Genomic DNA, 24,375 nt, shown 5'->3' with positions numbered 1-24,375 from the left:
GAGAATGTGGTGAAATGTGTTACCTTAGCAGGGTTTTAAAAAGGTCTGGATAAATTTCCTAAAAGAGAAGTCAATAGGCCATTATTAAGATGGCTTGGAAAAATCCACTGCTTATTCTTAGAATAAGCGGCTCACTGGTTGAGCTGCTGCCTCTGCACCCAGAGGTTGCGAGAACAAATCCTGGTTCAGCTCCTTGTTACCCTGAACAAGTCACTTAATCCTCTAGAGCCCACAGCTTTGAAATCCAAAGCAACAAAAGGTGATTCCCTTTACTTCTTAGAACATGGGTTGACCACTTTTGGAAAAAGGATACAGGGTTTGATGGACCTTTGGTCTGTCCCAGTAAGGCAATTTTTATGCTCTTATAATTGGACAGGGAATAATGCTTGTGCTTCTTAGCTCTCTTATTTGTTTCCAATGATGGTACGAGTGGTGATGTCAACAGAGGCATTGATGTCAGCTTTGGTGCCGAAGATGATTTTTTGAGCTTCAGCATCTGATGTGGTAGACACCCTCGATGCTCCTGATGTTGATCAAAAAAGCTTCTCAAACTGAAGCTGTCCAGCCTTCAGTGATCTCTTTTGAAGTTGAGAACAGTTCTTACAAGAGTCTATCCAAGGTCCCAAGCACTGAACACACCAATTATGTGGATCAGTGATCTAAATGGTCCTGTTGTACCGAGTACACCGCTTAAAACCACTAGCTTTGACATCAAGGGGAACACCGCCATCGCAAGATCAAAGGACTTCATGGTCCTAGAAGGTTGAGTGATCTCTAACCCGAAAAAAAGGACTTAATACTTCCGGCCTGAAAACAGGCTTGAAATGGTCCAAACGCCCACAAATGGAAAATTTGGAAAATCAATATGAAATAAAAAACAAAGTGAAATAAAACAAAATTATGAAAAAAATACATAAAAACGAGAAAAGCGCAAAGAAAGTTTTAAGCATTTTTGGAGACACTAAAAAATTACAGTTTCTTAGCGCCACAAAAAACTAAGAACTGATGGTCCCATGAACCGTCAGGCGAGAAGGCACAGGTGCATGCGGTATGGGCAGTCACAAGACTTTGAAAAGATTTAAAGTGATAGTATGCTTTTTGCTCTGTCCTTACAGGACTCTGCGGATGTTGTCGCCCACATGCGAGAATATACTGCCTGTTTTATTACTTGGGATCTAGCTAGATATCTGGGTTGGCCACTGTTAGAAACAGGATGCTGGGCTTGATGGACCTTCAGTCTGCCCCAGTATGGCAATTTTTAAGTACTAGTCCAGAGATAATGATGCTTTTTTCCGGGAAACTATTCTGTGCATATGTGAGCAACTTTCTCCAACAAGGCAGTTATACAATTTCTGTGCACCTCATTTGCATGTGATTTTTTTCTGAGCTTATCTGGCTTTTTTGAGATTGCCTTTTGCAGACCCAGTTTAATATGCCACACGGGACGTTTGAGCATCTGGGCCTGGGAGATTCCAAGGAAAACAACCAGTAAAAGAAAAATCTATAGCAACATCTACAGCTCGAAAATACCATCGCATGACAACAAAACAAAAGCCATCGGGGGGAGGGGAGGGGAGGGGGAAGAATAGTTTCTTCTTGGTAAGAAATGCAAATGAGGGATCAAAAGACATAGAGGGGAATAACTGAAACTATGCCTAAGTCTGAGTTTGAACGTATGCCACAAATCCATTAGGAAAAATGTCCATTTTCAAAGCTGCCAAAACATCCGCTGATAGACCGTTCTCCTTGATTGTATCCACGACATCCTGTTTTGTCTGTCTTGCCTGTTTAGATTGTAAGCTCTTTCGAGCAAGGACTGTTTTCTTATTCTTTGTGACTCTGTGCAGCGCTGCGTGCGTCTGGTAGCGCTATAGAAATAATTAATAATAGTAGTAGTATTTTTGAAAATAAGCTAGGTATACATTTTGGTCCTTAGGACATCTACCTTTTTTGCCCATTTTCAAAAATACTGTCCACAAGCAAGTTTTTTTAGACGTACCCACCAATTACCTTGCCTGATCACGGCAGAAGGAATCCCAATCAGCTGAGCCAGTTTTGTGGATTCCTGGTAGCTCAGCTGAGGATTCCCCCTGCCAGGCTCAGCTGAGCCCTACACCCCTCCCCCCCCCCGACATCCTCCTAATATCACGGACATCCCCTGACATCCCCCCCAACATTCCTGGGCCCCCTCTCACATCCCTGGACACTCCCAGTACCAACTAAACTATTGCAACTCTGCCTACCTTGGCATCAACACCACTCTTATCCACAAACTACAGCTCATCCAGAACACAGCCGTTAGACTAATCTACAAATTAAAGAAATATGATTCAATCACATCAGGCAACTATACTGGCTCCCAATATCATCCCGAATAATTTTCAAAATGTCATGCATCTTACACCAGATTCTATATGGAAACTCAGCAGCCCCTCTCATCCAATTATTCTCTACTGTTTGGTCGACATCAAAAAAAATCCTTAACAGAATCCAACTAAACCTGCCATCCACAAAATACATCCACTACAAGTGAATTTTCCACTCTATGCTAACTTATCTGGGTGTAAAAACCTGGAATGACCTACCAGAAGCAATCAGGAAAGAGACAAACTACACCACATTCAGAAAAAACCTGAAGACCCACCTCTTTGACAATTAACTGTTTCAGGTTCTATATAGCACCCCCTTCTTCTAGGTACCTCCTCTTGCTTCTCCATGCCCCCATCCCCTACTACTTTCCCACTTCCTCTTTGATCTGTAGCCTTGTGCCACTCACACATGGAAGATTAGATTAGAAAACAGCAGAAAGGAAGCTCACTCACTCCTGCCTACAGGGCTGCTGCTGCAAATGACGGGGCTTCACTCTCTCAATGCAGTGAGAGGTGCTGAAGGCCCTGCTTGGCTCAAAATCCCTGTCCTGCTGGGAGGCTGAGTGCAGAGTCTGGTAGGGCATATGAATATTAAACCTTGCCCCCCCCCCCATCTTATTAATCGAGTATATATGGAATTTAGCCCCGACAGTCATCCTTGTGTTGCATCTCCTAACACAGTGGTAGGCAAACTCATTAGTCAAACGAGCCAAAGATTAGCAATACAACGATTATGATTTCTTTTGAGAGCCATACCCTGCGACCGCTTGTGCTACAACAGCTACGTCAACCCGACTTGACACCCCGCCCTCCCACACGTAGTCGAAATCGATTTGTGGCAGAGCCTAGAGAATGACATAGGGGGAAAAAATTTGTCTCCGTCCCAGCAAACCATCTGATTCCATCCACACAAGCCTCAAATAGTTTTATACTGAAACAATATTCTGTACAATTGTCAATTTATAAATCAGGTCTTCTCCCCACTCTCTCTTCCCCATTTCCCTTCAGCGTCCTCAACCCACTCTCTCTCCACTTCCCTTCAGCGCACGCACATAAAAACAAGCAAGCAATTTTATATCATTTTCATTCTATTCATTCATAGAAATAGAAGCCTAAATAATGCCAGTCACATAACAAAACACGATTTTACAAAAATAATTCCCTGCACAGTCAAGCCTGCAATGATTACTAAATGTCTTTCAGCAGCTCCCCTCCCTCCCCCTTACCTTCGTGGCCAAGTCAAAATGATCTACCAACAATAAAAGTTTTTTTTTTTAAAAACATAAAGCACAATGTATGCAGAGAAAATGTTAATCATTTATATTCCGCGGGTTGTTAAGGTTCATAGTTTTGAGCGCGCGCCAACAATTCAGCGCACCGCAGGAAAACCTTCTTTTAAAGGGCTCCGACGGGGGGTGTTGGTGGGAAACCCCCCACACACACTTTACTTAATAGGGATCGCGCTGGCGTTGGGTGGGGGTTGAAACACCACATTATACTGGAAACTTAACTTTTTCCCTATTTTTTAGGGAAAAGTTAAGTTTTCAGTATAATGTGGGGGGGGTTACACCCCCCACACACACACACCCCGAACAAGGCAGCGCGATCCCTATTAAGTAGAGTGGGGGGTTCCCCCCCACACTCCCCGTTGGAGCCCTTTAAAAAGAAGGTTTTCCTGCAGCGCGCTGAAATCTTGCGCTGAATTGTCGGTGTGTAATTGTGTTGCACGCTTTTGTCCCATCACCGTTTTCAAAGAGGTCAAGGTAGATGACTTTATGCAATGTCATCTCAGTAACAACTATACAAAAATAAACAAATATGCCCCTCCCTTTTTACTAAACCACGATAGCGGTTTTTAGCGCAGGGAGCTGCGCTGAATGCTCTGTGCTGCTCTTGATGCTCATAGGCTCCCTGCGCTAAAAATCGCTATAGTGCAAAATATAGACAGCAGATATAAATTCTCAAAACAGATATTTTGATCACTAAATTGAAAATAAAATCATTTTTCCTACATTTGCTGTCTGCTGATTTCATGAGTCTCTGGTTGCATTTCTTTCTGACTGTGCATCCTTTCTTTCTGCACTGAGGCCCAACAATTGTCCCTTTCTATTCCCTCTCTCCTTCCTATGTCCTTAGTGCCCCCGGTGGCTCCTTCCTATGTCCTTAGTCCTTAGTGCCCCTTCCTATGTCCTTAGTGCCACCAGTGCCTCCTTCCCATGTCCTCAGTGCCCCTAGTGCCTCCTTACCATGTCACCCTCACTGCCTTCCAGCCTTTGTTCCACCCACTCCCCCGAAGCTAGCCAGCTTACCTCCCTCCCTCCACGCTAAAGCCAGCCTGCCTGCCTCCCTCCTTCCAGCGCAGAAGCCTGCCCCCCCAGACCAGCTTCCACTGCTGCTGCCTACTGCTGCTTCAAACACACACCCCCACCCCCCGGTCCGACGCCGCTGCCAACTGCTGCAACTAAAGCAAAGGAAAGTCCAGGCGCCTATCCACAAACCTTCTTCCAGACATCAATTCTTATGTCGGAGAGGAAGTTCCGGGCCAGCCAGGCAGTGATTGGCTGGCCCAGAACTTCCTCTCCGACATAAGAATTGACATCGGGAAGGTTAGTGGGCCGGCGCCTGGACCTCTTTAGTTGAGGCGGGCGGCAGTGGATCGGGGGAGGGGGGTTTGAAGCGGCAGTAGGCAGCAGCAGTGGGGGCTGGTCCGTAGGGCGGGACAGGCTTCAGCTTCAGCACTGGAGGGGGAGCGATCGCCTGTCCCGTTGTCCCCATGCACAGCTTCAGGACGCTGTCCCGGAAAACGGGACATTTCGGCGTCCCGAAGCTGTACATGTGGACAATGGGATTGGGGATCTAAAAAGGGGACAGTCCTTTTCAAAACAGGACGGATGGTCACCTTATCTTTACAGGGAAGGGAAGCAGGTTGGGCACCCCTGCTCTAGCTAACTGAGCCGCACTCAAGTGGCTAAAGAGCCGCATGCAGCTCGCGAGCCGCAGTTTGCCAACCACTGCCCTAACGTGATGTCACTTCCACTAAAGGCACATTTTCAGCTGGCATTTGGTTGACCAGTTTGGAGCTTGGGGATCTGGGTTGAATGGAAGATCTGCATATTGTAAAGGGGTATGTTATACACAAACAATTGTATAAGTACATTGTTATGATAGTTTCTTGTGTATTGTATGAAAGCTTCCAATCCTGTTCAGGATTGTAGTTCCTTATATTTATTACTAGCAGATTACCCAGCATTGCATGGATATTTATTTATCCCAAAACATCCCACCCCCCACATGTCCCCTACACACACACCCATGTCCCACCCCCCACAGGAATGTCCCTCTCTATAGGGTTGAACTTGAGACTTAAACGGCATCGGAGTGTCCATATTCGTCTCAGTGAGACCAAAAACTATGGGTTACACCAGGGTTGCCCAGTTTTTTGGCTTTCGAGCTACTTTTAAAATGACCAAGTCAAAAATGGATCTACCAACAATAAAATTTTTAAAAACCACAAAGCACACTGTACGCAGAGAAAATGTTAATTATCATTTGAATTCAGGGAGTTTTTCAGAGGTCAAGGCAGATGACTTTAAAATATGCAATGTCACCTCAGTAACAACTATACAAAAATGGACAAATATAGTCCCTCCCCTTTTACTAAACTGCGATAGTGGTTTTTAGCGCAGGGAGCTGCGCTGAATGCCCCTCACAGCTCCCGATGCTAAAAATCAATACACGGTTTAGTAAAAGGGGGCCACAGTGCAAAATATAGACAGCAGATATAATATGATTTCATGAGTCTTTAGTTGCACTTCCTTCTTCTGTAAATCCACTATTTCTTTCTTTCTGCCTCTCTACTTTTCTTTCTCTCTCTTTCTGCCTCTCTCCCCCTGCCCTCTCTTTATTTCTGTCTTTCTCTCTCCCCCTGCCTGCCTTTCTTTCTCTCTCCCCCTGCCTTCCCACAAGTCATCGCGTCGATTTCTCCACTTCCCTGATTCTTTCTCTCTCCCTGCCCCCCCCCCAAGCCACCACACAGATTTCTCCTTGCTTCCCCGAGCCAGGCCTGATGCGTACAAGCGCCAGACCCACAAGCCTTCAACTCCGACATCAATTCTGATGTCGAAGAGGAAGTTCCAGGCCAGCCCTGAGTTAGACACTAATATCTGTCATTTTCGATCATTTTTATATGTCACCCCTTTCCCATCCGCACAGTATTTTTTCTCCAGATAGTAAGTCATATGTGTACCAAGTTTGGTTGAAATCTCTCCATACGCTTCAGAGTTTGCCGCGTTATCTCAGTAAGCCCGGAAACATTATGGGGGGTAGACACTAAAATCAGTTGTTTTTTATTATTTTTACAAGTCACTCCCTTCCAACCCCCACAATGTTTGTTCCCAGATAGTAAATGATATGGTATACCAAGTCTGGTTGAAATCTGTCCATGCGTTTCAGAGTTATACATACATACATCCGATTTATATATATAGAGATGGATTGATATTTTTGTAAACCATTTTGGTGTTGTGTGTCAATGAAAAGCTGTATAATAAAAAAATTAGCCTAACTCTCAGGCCACACAGCCTCCAAAATTCAGCACTTGAACCCCCAATGTCAAAGAAGAAAACATTTATCTCAGGATAACCTTGGCCTTTCTGTACAGAAAGTCCTTCAAGACTAAGCTGTCCTCCGCCAGGCTAGTAATCAGTCACCACTGTCACAAGTAATCCACATGACAAGCAAAACAGCTGCTCCAAATCTTCCTTCTGTAGCAGGTAATGCTTTATCGGGGGGGGGGGGTGTTCATGACCTTGCTATCCTTAAGCACTGCCTCTAAATTTGAACGTATGAAAGCAATACAATTGGGATATTATATGAAATTCAAGGAGGTTTGGGACCCATTGACAAAATTTTATATAGATTGATTATTGGTTTTAGCCCTTTGATTATACACATCTAGGAGGGGGGATATGCCTTTAATTATTATTTGATTGTAATTTGTTGGTCTTGATCATTTGAATTATTCTTGATTGTCTTTATGCTATATGAAAGGGTGGATGGGTGGGAAGGGATATGTTTTTATTATATCATTTAAGAACATAAGAACTGCCACTGCTGGGTCAGACCAGTGGTCCATCATACCCAGCAGTCCGCTCACGTGGCGGCCCTCTGGTCAAACACCAGCACCCTAACCGAGACTAGCCCTAACAGCGCACGTTCTTGTTCAGCAGGAATTTGTCTAACTTTGTCTTGAATCCCTGGAGGGTGTTTTCCCCTTTAACAGCCTCTGGAAGAGCGTTCCAGCTTTCTACCACTCTCTGCATGAAGAAGAATTTCCTTACGTTTGTACAGAATCTATCCCCTTTCAACTTTAGAGAGAGTGCCCTCTCGTTCTTCCTAACTTGGAGAGGGTGAACAACCTGTCCTTATCTACTAAGTCTATCCCCTTCAGTACCTTGAATGTTTCGATCATGTCCACTCTCAATCTTCTCTGTTCGAGGGAGAAGAGGCCCAGTTTCTCTAATCTTTCGCTGTACGGCAGCTCCTCCAACCCCTTAACCATTTTAGTCACTCTTCTCTGGACCCTTTCATGTCCTTCTTCATGTACGGCGATCAGTACTGGATATAGGACTCCAGGTGAGGGCGCACCATGGCCCGGTACAGCGGCATGATAACCTTCTCTGATCTGTTCATGATCCCTTTCTTTATCATTCCTAGCATTCTGTTTGCCCTTTTTGCTGCCGCCGCACATTGCATGGACGCTTCATCAACTTGTCGATTAGAACTCCCAAGTCCCTTTCCTGGGAGGCCTCTCTAAGTACCGCCCCGGACATCCTGTATTCGTGCATGAGATTTTTGTTACCGACATGCATCACTTTATACTTATCCACGTTGAACCTCATCTGCCATGTCGATGCCCATTCCTCGAGCCTGATTATGTCACGTTGCAGATCTTCGCAATCCCCCTATGTCTTCACTACTCTGAATAACTTCGTATCATCCGCAAATTTAATCACCTCGCTCGGCGTAACTATGTCCAGATCGTTTATAAAGATCTTAAAGAGCATGGGTCCAAGCACCAAGCCCTGCGGCACCCCACTGGTGACGCTCTTCCAGATCGAGTATTGTCCATTTACCCCCACTCTCTGTTTCCTATGCTCCAGCCAGTTTTTAATCCACATGAGTATTTTACTCTCGATTCCATGGCTCGCAATTTTCCGAAGTAGTCGTTCATGCGGAATCTTGTCGAACGCCTTCTGAAAATCCAGATCGCCCTTGTCTATCTGTCTGTTTATTCCCTCAAAGAAGTGCAGCAAGTTCATCAAACACAATCTGCCTTTGCTAAAACCGTGCTGACTAGTCCTCATCAGCCCGTGTCCGTCAAGGTGATCAATGATGCTGTCCTTTATCAGTGACTCCACCATCTTTCCCGGTACCGAGGTCAGACTCGCAGGTCTGCAGTTTCCCGGATCTCCCCTCAAACCTTTATTTAAGATCAGCGTAACATTTGCCACCTTCCAGTCTTCTGGAATCTTTCCCGATTTGATCGACAGATTGGCTATTGATGGAATTAAATGCTGTCTATTTGTACATTGCTTGATAATATGTTGCACTTGATGTTGGCTTTTAAAATGAATAAAGATATTTAAAAAAAAAAAAAGTCTCCAACTCCACTAGGGCCATTCTACAAAGTGCCTTATGGAAAGGGAGGGCTTGCTGGAATTTTTCAATAGAAGTGCTAGTGGTGAACAGTGATCCTGCCATACAAATGATGAAAGCTCCTTTCACCTAAAAACATTAATGAATAGGAGACTCATCCCATTCCTCTAGGGCAGGAATTCTCAAACCAGTGCTCAAGACAACAAGCTAAGATGGTTTTCAAGATATCCATTGAATACGAATGAATCAAAATTTCTCATGCATATTTATTATGTATCTCCTGAAAAACTGATGGCTGGATGTACCCCAAGGACTAGGTTAAGAAAAGACCCCATCACTCAAGGCCAGTATAAAAGCTATCCTAGACCTTGGAGTGCTTAGGAGCCCATGCACTAGAGAATGACACGGGGGCAAATTTTTCCCCGTCCCTGCGAGACCTCATTTTTCCGTCCTGTCCCTGCCCCATTCCTGCAAGCTCCACCCTCATCTGCACAAGCCTCAAATACTTTAAAATCATAAGTGTTTGAGGCTTGTGCAGTTAAGGCAGAGCTTACAGGAATAGGGTAGGGACAGCGACAAAACTCACAGGGACAAGACGGGGAAATTGAGTTCCTGCGGGGACAGGGACAAATTTATCCCCACGTCATTCTTTACCTTGCACCCCACCCCTGAGCTAAACCTAATAATCCCTCTATATTTTGAATGTCTAGAAACTGCCCACCGACGTCAAGGCATTTACAGCAGCCAGTGATGGGCTAATGCCAAATCACACACTCACACACACCCAGGGCAGGAAAACCTGTGGCCACATACACACACACACCCAGGGCAGGAAAACCTGTGGCCACACACACCCCTCCAGGGCAAGAAAACCCGAGGCCACATATAACCCTCCAGGGCAGGAAAACCTGGGGCCACACACAGAGGGCAGGAAAACTTATGGCCGCCACCCTCCCCCCCTAGGGCAGGAAAACCTGTGGCCACACACACACACCCCAGGGCAGGAAAACCTGTGGCCACACACACACACACACACACACACACACACACACACCCCAGGGCAGGAAAACCTATGGCCACACACACACCCCAGGGCAGGAAAACCCGTGGCCACACACACCCCCCAGGGCAGGAAAACCCGTGGCCACACACACCCCCCAGGGCAGGAAAACCTGTGGCCACACACACACCCCAGGGCAGGAAAACCTGTGGCCACACACACACCCCAGGGCAGGAAAACCTGTGGCCACACACACACCACACACCCCCCCCCCCCCCTCAGGGCAGGAAAACCTGTGGCCACACAAACCTCTCCAGGACAGGAAAACCTGTGGCCACACCGAACCCCCAGGGCAGGAAAACCTGTGGCCATCCCCCCCCCCCCCCGGGGCAGGAAAACCTGTGGCCACACACAAACCCCCCTCAGGGCAGGAAAACCTGTGGCCACACACACACACCCCAGGGCAGGGAAACCTGTGGCCACACACACACACACACACCCCAGGGCAGGAAAACCTGTGGGCCCTCCCCCTCCTGTGGCCCCACACACACACACACCCAGGGCAGGAAAACCTGTAGTCTCACACACACACACACACACCAGGGCAGGAAAACCTGTGGCCACACACACCCCTCCCGCAGGGCAGGAAAACCTGTGGCCACACACACATACCCCAGGGCAGGAAAACCTGTGGCCACACACACACACATACACACCCCAGGGCAGGGAAACCTGTGGCCACACACACACACACACATACACACCCCAGGGCAGGGAAACCTGTGGCCACACACACACCCCAGGGCAGGAAAACCTGTGGCCACACACACTTACACACCCCAGGGCAAGGAAACCTGTGGCCACACATACACACACCCCCAGGACAGGAAAACCTGTGGCCACACCCCTCCCCCCCTGTGGGCCACACACACACACCCAAGGGCAGGAAAACCTATGGGCCCTCCCCCTCCTGTGGCCACACACACACACCCAGGGCAGGAAAACCTGTGGCCACACACACACACACCCCCAGGAAAGGAAAACCTGTGGCCACACCCCTCCCCCCCCTGTGGGCCACACACACACCCCCAAGGGCAGGAAAACCTATGGGCTCTCCCCCTCCTGTGGCCACAGACACACACCCAGGGCTGGAAAACCTGTGGTCACACACACACACACACACACACCAGCGCAATTACATTTCAGCACAGACAGCTTCTACTATTTATCATTTCTATAGCGCTGAAAGACTTATGATGAAAGCTCCTTTCACCTAAAAATATTAATGAATAGGAGACTCATCCCATTGCCAGACATTCAAAATAGAGAGGGAGTTGTAGGATTTTGCTCAGGGATAGAGTACAAAGGCTCCTAACATGTAATACACAGTCCCTGCTAAGAAAAGCCTACAACCTAATTTGGACTGACAGGACATATTGTGGTTAGGGAGTTTATTCAGAGAGAATGATAAGATGGATATTGTTATCTTATGGCGAATGGGAGTTAGGAGTTGAAAGAAGCCTTGAGAAAAAAAAAAAAAGCCAGACTTATCTTGGATTTGAATATTGCTAGAGACGGAGCTTGACTTATTGACTACAGCAGTCTGCTCCAGGTTCAGAGCAGTATGATAGAAGGGACAGAGTTTGGAGTTGGCAGAGGAAGAGAAGGGTACAGATAAGAGGGGCTTACCCAGTGAACGAGTTCAAGGGGGGGGAGCCTAGGGGGAGATATGGGAGGACAGATATTGTGAGGCTGCAGAGTAATCAGTAAGAGGCGTTTGAACTATACAGTATATGGAAATAAATGGGGAGCCAATGAAGTGACTTGAAGAGAGGGATAATGTATGGCGGCTCTGCTGGAATATAATTCATGCAGAAGATTTTTGAACTGATTGAAGAGTGAGATAGTTGAGCGGAAGACTGAGTGAGTTATGAAATAATTGGTATTATCCCAGGACAAGCAGGCAGCCTATTCTCACATATGGGTGACGTCATCAACGGAGCCCGGATGCAGACGCCTCACAAGCAGACTTGCTTGAAGAAACTAGAAGTTTTGAGTCGCCCGCACCGCGCATGTGCGAGTACCTTCCCGCCCAGCGTCGTCTCCTCAGTTCTCAGTTTTCCGCGAAGCCGAGAAGCCCATCTTTGACTCTCTGCATTTAACTTCGTTACTTCGTGCATTCTCTGAACCGCGGTTTGTATTTTTTTCCTCACGAATCGCTGTTTTTATTTTATTTCTTTCATTTCTAGTTTTAAATTTAAAAAAAATAAATAAATTTTTCCTCTTCCGTCCGTTTGCTGGGACAGAACATAAGAACATAACACCTACCGTAGAGTCTGAGAATGGAGCGACCATTCGTGCGGCTGAAGAAGGCGACTCAACTTGTCTGCCAGACAATTCTGCTCGCCCTGGATATACACGGCCCAAAGAAAGATGTTGTGGCGCACCACCAAAGTCAAAGGGCCTCCCTGCAGAGCGATATGGAACCCGTCCCCCCTTGCTTGTTCATGTAATGTATCGCCACCTGGTTGTCCGTACGCACCAAGACGACGCAATCTTGCAGCAAATGACGAAAGGCCACCACGGCACAGTAAATGGCCCAGAGCTCCAGAATGTTGATGTGGCAGTGACGGTCCGCTCGACCACCAACCCTGAGTTCGAAGGCCGTCGAGGTGCACTCCCCAAGCGTACGCCGAGGAGTCCGTCGTCAGAACCTTCTGATGCGGGGGCGTGAGAAAAAGCAAACCTCTGGACAGATTGGTCCACCAAAAGAGTGAGCGTTTCAAGGAGGGAGACACCGCAACGAGTTTGGAAGCAGGCTCTCGATCCTGCCGCCACTGAGACGCCAGGGTCCATTGAGGAACACGCAGATGCAAACGGTGTGACGTGGTGGAGGCCATGTGTCCCAGAAGGATCATCATCTGCCTGGCCGAAACCGACGATCTCTGAAGCACCAGCTGACTCAGCCGTAGGAGAACGGCTTGCCGCGGTGGAGGCAAGAAGGACCGGAGGCAGACTGTGTCCAGCACCGCCCCGATGAACTGCAGGGACTGAGAGGGGCACAACTGGGACTTAGAACATAAGAACATAAGAAATGCCTCCGCTGGGTCAGACCTGAGGTCCATCGCGCCCAGCAGTCCGCTCACGCGGCGGCCCACCAGGTCCAGGACCTGTGCAGTAATCTTTTATCTATACCCCTCTATCCCCTTTTCCAGCAGGAAATTGTCCAATCCTTTCTTAAACCCCTCTGGAAGCGCATTCCAGGTGTCCACCACACGTTGAGTAAAGAAGAACTTCCTGGCATTTGTATTGAATCTGTCCCCTTTCAACTTTTCCAAGTGCCCTCTTGTTCTTTTATTTTCCGAAAGTTTGAAGAAGGTTGGGGAAGTTGATCTCGAACCCCAGACTCTGGAGGAAGGAAATAGTCTGAAGGGTCGCTGAAATAACCCCCTCCCTTGACGGGGCCTTGATAAGCCAGTCGTCGAGGTACGGGAAAACCTGAAGGCCCCGCGACCGTAGAGCAGCCGCCACCACCACGAGCCACTTCGTAAAGACTCGTGGGGAGGAAGCGAGCCCGAACGGGAGGACCCGATACTGCAAATCAAGGTTCCCCACCCGAAAGCGAAGAAACCTTCAGGAAGCCAGATGGATCAGAACGTGAGTGTAGGCTTCCTTCAGATCCAGGGAACACAACCAGTCCCCCTCGCCATCAAAGGATACAAGATGGGAAGTGAAAGCATGCGGAACTTCTCCCGAACCAGGAACTTGTTCAACTTTCGGAGATCCAGGATAGGACGAAGGTCCCCGGTCTTTTTGGGAACCAGGTTCCCCACCCGAAAGCGAAGAAACCTTCGGGAAGCCAGATGGATCGAAATGTGAGTGTAGGCTTCCTTCAGATCCAGGGAACACAACCAGTCCCCCTCGTCCAAAGGATACAAGATGGGAAGCGAAAAAATGCGGAACTTCTCCCGAACCAGGAACTTGTTCAACTTTCGGAGATCCAGGATAGGACAAAGGTCCTCTGTGTTTTTGGGAACCAGGAAGTACCTGAATACACTCTCGAGCCCTATTGACAAGGGGGTACCCGTTCCACCACCCACAGACGAAGAAAGGGCATGCGCTTCCTGAAGCAGCACAGGCAGCTGATCTCCTTCCGTAAGCGACTTTCTCGGAGGCCAGTCCGGTGGAAGGGTACGGAAGTTGAGGGTTCCTCCCCAAATGACAGAGAGGACCCAAGAGTAAGTAGTAATCTCCTCCCAACAATGCGCAAAGGCGCGCAGACGTCCCCCTATAGGCAGAGGGGAAACAGCCAGAGCGGGGGAGGCTAGCCTCCGCCTGCCCGGCGAGTCAAAAGGACGGCGAGAGTTTGGTCGCTGTAGGAGTAGGAGGTTTAGGAGGGGCCTGCTGCTGTTGCGGCCTCCGAGGAGGGCGAGAAAAGGCAGGCGTAGACTTTTGCGGGTACCGCCACGGAGGAGGGTGGCAGAACTTGGGAGGAGTGGGCTTTGCCTTAGGTCGGACCAAGGAAGCAAAGGAGCGTTCATGTTCCGAGAGACGCTTAGTTGCGGCTTCGATGGAATCATCGAACAATTCACTCCCGAGGCAGGGAAAGTTGGCCAACTGGTCCTGCAGGTTAGGATCCATATCAACGATGCGGAGCCACGCCAGGCGTCGCATGGCGACCGCAAAGGCTGAGACTCTAGATGACAATTCAAACGCATCATAGGAGGCCTGGAACATGTACAGCCGCAGCTGCGCTAGAATATCCACAAACCGGCGAAAATCCGCATGGCGCTCAGCAGGCAAATCCGCCTCGAAAGAGGGAAGAGTCTTAACACACCACTTGAGATAGGATGTAAAAGTAAAACTGTAATTCAGGACTCTGTTCGCCATCATAGAGTTCTGATAAAGGCGTCTCCCGAATTTGTCCATAGTCCGGCCCTCTCTGCCCGGCAGGACAGCTGCATACACCTTGGACGGATGAGACTTCTTAAGGGTAGACTCCACCACCAAAGACTGGTGGGAAAGCTGAGCCTTTTCAAAACCCTTACAGGGCACCGTACGGTATCGAGATTCCATTTTAGATGGAATGGCAAAAATAGCATACGGGGTCTCCAAGTTGTGACAGAAAGTCTGTTGCAACACCGGGTTCAAGGGAAGCCGCAAGGATTCCCGGGGAGAATAGGGAAGCTCCAACTCCTCCAAATACTCCTTAGTATACTTGGAATCCGACTGGAGGTCCAAGTTCAATGCCTTCCCCATATCCAGAACAAAACGGGTGAAGGAAGAAAGTTTGCTCTCAGATTGGCTCCCCTAGGGGGTGGTCGAGCGAGACTGCAAGGCAGCAGAAAAAGAGGGGGAAGCCTCCCTGGAATACTGCAGAAGGACATCGGAATCCACCCTCCGGGATGCCGAAGAAACCCCGCTATAAGAGCGGGGGGGGAGTCAACGAAAACCTGCGTTTGGAGGTACCCCGGGGTCCGGGCCCTCGAGGTTCTGTAACCCCTCTGTGGGGAACCCCGTCCCGAGGACAAGCCCCGCAAGGAGGCAGGATCCCCCGAGGTCGGCGCCTCGCGAACAGGACAGCGCAGCACTCGGGTTGGACACGGTAAGGTCTGAAGCTTTAATGGACATGGTAGTGCGAGGACCCGGGGATCTATCCCGCCTCGAGGGGGATGCCCGGGGACGCTTCGCAAAACACCTCGATGGATTCCTCGAGCGAGGTCGATCCGAGGGAGAAGCGTGCCTCGAGGGAAGAGGCGAGGAATCCGATGAGGAGTTCCACCGAGACCGGCGCACTCGTTCCCGAGGAACCTCAACGGGGCGCTCAGGCTGGTCAACAGCGCACGAGGTCGAGGCCGGCGCAAGGTGAGCCAACGCCGAGGAAAGCTCCGAGGAAATGATCGTCTTCAACACCTCCTCAAACAGCGGCACCGTGACCATAGAAGGCCGAGCAGATGCAGCAGTGCGTTCCACCGGGGGCGACCTCGAGGAAGAGTATTCCATTATGGTGGAAGCACGCTTGGAGGATTTGGAAGGAAGTCTTGTTGAGGCCGGCAAGACTACACTCACCGTCTGGATGGCTAGAGACTCCGAGGAAGGCTTCTTTGGTGGTTGAACTGAACCTGAAGATTGAAGAGAGGATTTACCCGGAGCTGTCTTCGAGGCTGAGGCCGCCGAGGCCGAGGGAGACCTGCCCGATGCCGAGGTCTTCGAGGCAGACATCGAGACCGAGGCCGGGGTCAAGGCCGAAACCGGGGTCAAAGCAGGAGCGGTCTCCATGGCAAAGAGCTCCTCAATCCGGGCCCTACGGCAGCGAAGAGCCTGAGGTTGGAGAGTGGCACAGCGAGGACAGGAGTCCGTCGGGTGGTCCGTTCCAAGGCAGAGAATACACCAGCGGTGCGGATCTGTGATTGAAATAACCCGACTGCACTGGGAACACTTTTTAAACCCGGTGAGAGGCCGGGACATAAGTCAAAAAGATGGCCGCAGACACGCGAGGCCAGGCGGCCACAGCGAACGGGAGCCCCCGGTCGCCGAAGCAAAACAAAAAATTTTCACGAACGTGGAAAAAAGATAAACAACAAACCGCACAGCGACTCCCGAAGAAAATAAAGAAGCCGCAGTTCTAGAAAGGCACTTAGAGAACGCAGAGAAGAGAGACAGGGCTTTCTGGCTCCGCGGAAAACTAAGAACTGAAGACCACGAGGAGGGGGATGCGCCCTCTAGTGGAGCAGGAAGGCACGCATGCGTGGGCAGTGCTAGCAAACTTGAGATCTTCAATCAAGTTTGCTTAAAATGCTGTCTGCGACGGGGCTCCGTCACCCACATGTAGAGAATATGCTGCCTGCTTGTCCTGGGATAATTGTAGCTTCTGGTTGTTTGAGAGTAACTCTAGTTTTGTCTCCCTTCCATCCTCCCCCTCTCATCTGTTCTTCCCTTCTTTGAGTCACTTTCTCTCTCCCCCTTCTCACCCATTTATCGGTCCAGCATTCATCCTTGCCTGCTGGACCCTCTATCTACAGGCCCATACATATTTCTGGCCCACCTCTCTCTGTCTGCCCTTCCTCCCTCTGAAGGAGTCTGGCAGCAGTGGCAGCCGGTCAGCAGAAGCAGCGCTGAAAGCAGGTTGCTTGTATCCAGCCCAGCAAGGCCTTTTCTCTGATGCACTGGAAGTGATGCATCAGAGAAAAGGCATTGCCGAAGCTGGACACGAGCAGCCTGTTTTCAGCGCTACCTCTGCTGACCGGTTGCCAGCTGCTGCTTCAGATAAAGGAAGGAGGGAGAGGGGTTCGTGACTCAGAACTGATGCCGCTTCAGGGCTGCAGGGAGGGCATTTTTTTTTTTTAATGGCAATTTTTTTCCGTTTACTTGAGTATCAATTAATTGGGATTCTATCAATAATAATAAAATGCTAGAGGCGCATGCGCTCTTAAAAATTTGTGAGCGCTGGCGCCCTGAGGTGTGCTTCTGTGCCAGTACTCAGGGCGCCTGCGCCAAAGACACCAGTGACTCCTCCCTCCCGCTCCTCTTCAAAGCGGCCTGAGGTTCGCCAGCCGCTGTAGCGAACCTCGCAAGCCGCTCTCCACCTGCAGAAGGAGTCACCGTGTCACCTCCCGCCCTCACTCGCCGCTGCCGCCACTACCGCTGATCCTCCTCTTCAGAGCAGCCTGCGATCGTGGCCGGCTTTAAAGAACCTTGCAGGCCGCTCTCCAGCTTCAGTAGCACGCTCCCTCTGACGCACGGGATCGCGTCAGAGGGAACGTGCTACCGAGTTGGAGAGCAGCCTGCAAGGTTCGCTAAAGCCGTCCACCACGATCACAGGCTGCTTTGGTGAAGAGGAGCAGGCCAGAAGACGCCTGGATGTTGGGAGGGTAAGAAGGGAATCAATATCGGGAGCCAGGGGGAAAGGGAGCTGCTTTGGGGGGAGGGGGGAGCTGGGGGGAGACAGAAGGGGACATGGAGAGATAGGGAGAGGGAAAGGGGGCTGCTTTGGGGGGAGGGGTGTTGGGGACAGACAGCTTTGCTGGGGGGGGGGGAGACAGAAGAGGGCCATGGAGAGACAGTTAGGGAGAGGGAAAGGTGGCTGCTTTGGGGGGAGGTGTGTCCTGGGGGCAGACAGCTTTGCTCAGGGGGGGGGGGGGGAGACAGAAGGATATAGACAGCGGCCAAGGAGAGAGAGAGATAAAGAAACAGACAGACAAACACATCTATTCTAGCACCCGTTAATGTAACGGGCTTAAAGACTAGTATAATAAGTAAGCTATTCTATTTGCACGGGAGCAAGTCAAGAAGCCGCTCAGCGATGAGCAGCAGCGCCAAAAGCATGCTCCTGCTCGGTGTTGCTCAGCAGCTGAAGAAACCCAAACTCTAGGCAGCCACCACTGCCATGCCCGTGATTGGCTGGCCTGGAACATCCTCTCCGACGTCAGAATTGACATCGGGAGAGGAAGGCTGGTTGTCCCAGAACTTTTGTATCCTGTTTACGGCGTCGGGAAGCAGGTAGAATGCGAAGGCAACACGAGTGTATCACAGAGCCAGGGATGGGCTCTGCGATAAAGTCACATTGCCTACGCGATCGACCTTTTGGGTACCCCTGATATTCATATCTTAGATAAGTCATAGAGCTGTTCTTCAGTTATCCAGCTCATTCCTTTGTATTCTTAAGTGTAATTCAATATTCCTGCAGACACCCCAACATATTATAGAGTTTTGCGATTGGCTGCATCAGGGGTTTTTTATTCCAGAAAAAGAGCCAAACATTTCACACATCTCATTGATGCAGCCAATCGGCTTGTCTACAGGAAGATTGAACTGCATTTACGAATGAATGAGCTGGATAATTGAAGAACAGCTCTTAGACAATCTAAGTGGAAAAATTAAAAAAAAAAAAAAAATACTGTATATAAAACTGTTCAGAGATCAGTTCACATTCTGAAGGGTCATAAAAATTTCTTAAGTTTTGTGAGCTTTTTAGATTTTGATTAGTCCACGATAAATTATTTGGTAATTAGTGGACTGTGATTGTCATTAAATCAGTTTATAGAGGCAATATCATACAACAACTATGTATACACACACAGTGTAGAATTATTACAATTAATAAACATTTAGACTGGTATCAACACATCCTTATCCTTCTGTTTCAACAGATCCAATACATATTCAGTACTGTATGTATTCATATTCACTGCATGTATGCTCATCAGTATTAACTATGTATAACAGATAAATATGTTTACTTACAATAAGTTATCACATTTTCACATGCACGCACACACAGGTACATTACAGCCATTAATAGTTACATATGACACACCTGTATACATAATATCTTGTGAACTGCAGAAAACTCTTGTTATAGCATGGTGGTTAAGGATTAACAGTACATGTGCAACACTTACTGTATATCACTTACCCTGAACTAGGTTCATCACTATCACAGTCTATGCAAAATTAACCCATTTGGAGATACTGTACAGCTAAAGAGAAACCACTTATCTAAGAAATATAAAAGTTTATATATACAGTATTTGCTTGCTTTCAATCGTTTTGTTGTTTTTTTTTTTACAATATCTGTCAAATATAAAAACATGAAATTCAGTTTATATATTACTCCAAAAAAGGCACTTTACCAAATGCAAACGGTATGCCTTAATTTATCTTACAGTTACACACACATTGTGGGATTTTGCCTTTCGCTGTTCCCAGAGCTGAACAGAGAGCGGCCCAAATCATAAACCGGTTCCACCAAGAAGCCAACTCTAACCCCCTTCCTTCAGAAGACAGACGGTAAGCGGGGGAAGAGGTGGGGAAGAAGACAGCTATCATCCTCTCATCTCTTCCCAGCCATGGAGTTGCGAAATAGCATTTGCGGTGTGCTCTACCTTCCGGTGTAGTAATCTGACTGTCGGTGGGGGGGGAGGAGAAAACGAAAAAACGACATTTCCTCTGAGGACCCCCCCTCCACCCCCAACCCAGCCCACAATGCGTTCTCACCGATACTTCATAGATCCGCTTCCTCTCACTCAGACACACAAGTAACAAAGCGCTCAAAGCTGGCACACAACAGAAACAAAAGCGCGGCGGAGCACGAGACCTCCCTCCCCATCCTCATCCCACGCGCTGCAGCGTTTCCCATAGAAACGAGCAGACCCCGTTACCGCACCCCCTTCTGCATCCCCACAATAAGAGCAGCAAGGGGCTTTTTAGCCGCACACCATTTCTAACAGGGAACAGAGCACCGGATTATTTAGCACCGCGCCCGATATGTCAACGATATCAAAGCCACCAGTTTGTTTGGTTTTTTTCGGTCACTCACCGTCGTTAGCAGCGGTCTCATCTGCTCGCCGCCTCCGTCCTCCTCCATGGGTGCGGGTGTATCTACCTATCCCGGCTGTTTTACCTCCAGGTGTGTGCGCGCGCGTGGCGTCTTTGTGGGTCTCCCCGCCGGGGCAGCGATCTTTATGATAACGTAAGCATGCCTCCGATGACGTCGCTCGTTCCCTCGCCTCCCACTGCCTCCGCTTCGCCTGTAATTCGCGTCTGCCTGACTACCGGCCGGCCGGCGGCGCGCCACGTCCCGCGCGCCCCCCCCTCCTTCGCGCACGCGCACAAAGTAACGGCAGACGTCGCGAGGGTTTTGTTTGTTTGTTTGGGTCTTTTTTTTTTTTTTTTTTTTTCGCCCAGACCTTGGAAAGGGACCAGCAGTGAATTGTAGGCTATAGAACCCTCCCACCTTTGTTTTCATTCGCCGGACGTAGGGGGCGAGGTTTTGAAATCCTTTTCACCGCCCTCGTTGCATCTGTCCGTGAAAGGGATGAGACGAGACAGTTGTTAAGACTTTCGGCGAAGGATGCAGGTATTCCCGGATGTGTCGTGGACTACGCAGACAAAAAAAAAAAGTAACTCGGAAATGCTGTATCTGGTCCTGCATTGGGCACTCAGTAGCACTTAACACAGCCTAGTAAAAGTGCCCCTAAATGTCCCTTCTCGGTTTTGTAGACGTTTGGATGGCGGGCTGATTGTATCTGTATACAGTATTTAGATTTCTATTATTGTTTTTGTCCTTTATGGCTTTGTATGATCAGAACCTTAATCCATTAAAAAGAGAAAAAAGAATAGCAAAGTTGTACAGAGAAGAGGTAATTCATAAAATTGATTAAATCAGCCCTGCATAACATCAAAGATGGAGGGGACTGGGTAAAACGCGGACCTCACGGATCTTAACTGCACTCCCTTAAAAATCTGCTTACCTTGTTTTTTGACAGCTGCGGTTTGTAATTTCAGTTTATCTCTTGACAGACCCGTGAACAAGGATTCCACAGACCTCGCAGATGTCTTTGCCTACCACACGACCTTAAAAAGAAAGTGGAAGTGGCATGCGGTCTGCAGGGATCCTTGTTTTAACTCTCACGGATCCCGCTCACTCCATGTTACCTCATTTTACCCCCAATACCTGTAAGGTCCGCAGCAGTTAAAATAAGAATCCATAGTGTGAGCAAGATCCATGCAATGGCATGGGGGGGAGTGGTCCACCCCAGGTACTCTTGGTGGGTTACACCATCAAAAGCACGGAGAACAACAACATACTGACAATCCTGAACCGACATTTGAGCGCAAGACAGATGCGCGCTGCCGCTTCCACCGCTTTGAGGCCTTCCGTTTTACAATCTGAGGAGCCAACTAACTGGCGGAAGCCAATCAGAGAGCGGCGCGGGGCCGAGCAGGGAGCACACACAGCTCGGTCCTGTGGGGTGCGCCGCGAGATCAGAGGCAGGGGCTCGGCATGGGGCAGGAACGCCCAAAGATCGCTCCTGCCCCATACACCGCTGGACCACCAGGGATTAAAACCTGCAAAAAAGGTACACGTGGGTGGGCAGACAGGTGGCCGGGGGGGAGTTTTAAAAAATTGTTAGTTGGCTGGGATGGGAGACGAAAGGGATCCCTCCTGTCTCGGCTTACCACTAGACCACCAGAGGGGGTACAGGGTAGGAAGGTGGAACAGAGTGTAGAGCAGGGGTGTCAAAATCCCTCCTAGGGCAGCAATCCAGTCGGGTTTTCAGGATTCCCCCAATGAATATGCAGGAGATCTATTAGCATACAATTAAAACAGTGCATGCAAATAGATCTCATGCATATTTATTGAGGAAATCCTGAAAACCCGACTAGATTGCGGCCCTCGAGGAGGGACTTGACACCCGTGGTGTAGAGCCTGGCAGGGAGTGAGGGGGGCTGGCTGCATAGCCTGGTAGGGCAGGGAAGGAAGGGAGCTGGGTGCAGAACCTGGTAGGGAAGGGGGCTGGGTGCAGAGCCTTGGAGAGCCTGGTGGGGAAGGGGGCTGGGTGCAGAGTCTTGCAGGGCGTGAGGGAAGGGGCACTGGGTGCAGATCCTGGCAGGGCATGACACCTTGAATATTAAGCCCCTGTCTTATATTCGAGTCAACCATTTTTCCTACTTTTGGGGGGGGGAAATGAAGGTCTTGACTTATATTTGGATCAACTTATATTTGAGTATACTGTATACGGTAAGTATTTTCATGCTTTTGAGTACTATTATGTCACAAACTAAAATGTATTGTCATGCTCCACATAACAATACCCTGTTCTATTTTATTATGTAAATCCTTTTATCCTTATTATGTATGTAATCTTGTAACCCGTTCTGAGCTCTTCTGGGAGGATGGGATATAAATAGACAAGTAATTGTGCCTAAAGTTTATCATGTAAATGTGGACTTGTGCTAGTATTCTATAACAGATTTGGCAAGCAACTCTGCCATTATATAATACTAGTTTATCACCCATGTTTTGGGCACCTTCTAGCGACCTATATAGAATTTATCCCTAAGTGTAAACTAAAAGCCAGATCTGTAGATTCCAGAAGATAATTGATGGAGGATATACAAGATTTTGAAGTTGCTTGATAATAGGTAAAAAACTAAGTCCCTGATTTACTAAAGTCAGCGATCATCACTAAATCTGTTTTCACAGGTTTAGCGACGATCGCTGCTAACCGACCCGATTCACAAAACAGCCCACCGCTTGTTTTCCGATCCGGCCATGCAAATTTGTAAAACCCCATACAAATTAGCCAAGCAGTTGATTCACTAACATTTGCTTGGCTATTTTACATCGGGTTTTACAATTCTAAAACCTGACTGCTGTAGACTTGTCGGTAACTGTGTTACTGACAGGTCTGCCTGTTGATGGGATTTTTTTTTTATAATGGCACTAATATTTTGCATGTATTACACACACAAAATATCTGCCCAATAAAAAAAGTCCCCTCCCCCCCCAAGGGATGCCCATTCCCTCCTGACATCGATTCCCCCGCGCAAACTGATATGGTAGGAGGGATGCTCACGCCCTCCTGCCATCACCTCCCCTGCGCGAACTGATTTGACAGGAGGGATGCCGACGCAATCCTGCCAGGCCACCCCCCGCTGAGTGAACTGATATGGCAGGAGGGATGTCGTTGGTCGGGTCCCCCCCCTATCGTCACTATCGCCCTCCCTGTACCTTTAAGTCGGGAGCAGAAGGGGTGCTTAGTCCCTCCTGCTCCTTCGCTGGCTACCGTCAGCAATGCGGATTGCATCATGTGATACACGGGGAGGGGCCTAAGGCCCTGATTGGCTCAGGTGCCTCGGGATCCTCCCTTGGGAGGGGCCTGAGGCATCTGAGCCAATCAGAGACTTCCTTGGGGAGGAGCATAAGGAAGTCCCTGATTGGCCAAACCCCCCACACTGTCTGTAGCACCCCCCTCAATATCCCCAGCAGGAGGGATACCCACTCGCTCCTCCCAGCACACACCCCCAGGAACCCCCACCCCACAAAGCCCCCCTGGATCCCCCCCCCCCGATACCTTTAACAGGAAGGCCGGCCGGAGGTATGCCTACTCCCTCCGGCCGGCAGGCCTGCCTCTTTAGAATGGCGGGCCTTCCCCTTCCCAGCTTATCTGTGTGTGCCGGCAGGAGTGAATATTGGCAGGTGGAAAAGGAATCACACGGTGTTATGCCAGCTAAGGCCCCGCTGTCTCCCAAAATGGCGTCGGAGAGACTCCACCGCGAACCAAGATCGCCCTGCAGCAGGAAACTTTGCAGGAGCTTATGAAACACCTCTCTGCTCTTATAGATGATGAGCTCACTGAATTTCAAACCACTGTGGAGGAACTCAAGGACTGCATGGAGCGGCACAGGTCCCAGGTCCCAGCTGGAGGGCAGGGTCTTGGCACAAGAGGACCGTTGCAGCCAGGATGCCGAGCGTTTGCGCGACTTGGAAACCCAATGCATGGCACTCCGGGCAAACTTAAGAGGACCAGGAAAATCGTGGGCGACGGAATAATCTCAGGGTCC

General features: G+C 49.1%; 1 protein-coding gene across 1 annotated transcript in view; it reads right to left on the bottom strand.

Moving 5' to 3' along the window:
• SLC4A7 (solute carrier family 4 member 7) overlaps positions 1-20,687 on the bottom strand; it is a 363,361-nt gene extending 342,674 nt beyond the window's left edge. Inside the window, exon 1 of the mRNA XM_033930147.1 lies at positions 20,345-20,687. Within this exon, the coding sequence (XP_033786038.1) occupies positions 20,345-20,392 (48 nt within the window). The 5' untranslated portion in view covers positions 20,393-20,687. The remainder of the gene's footprint in view (positions 1-20,344) is intronic.
• Positions 20,688-24,375: the final 3,688 nt, after the last annotated feature.

This window comes from Geotrypetes seraphini, chromosome 2 (assembly GCF_902459505.1).
Source record: "Geotrypetes seraphini chromosome 2, aGeoSer1.1, whole genome shotgun sequence".
NCBI lineage: Eukaryota > Metazoa > Chordata > Amphibia > Gymnophiona > Dermophiidae > Geotrypetes > Geotrypetes seraphini.
This window is presented reverse-complemented; position numbering and strand designations above follow the sequence as displayed.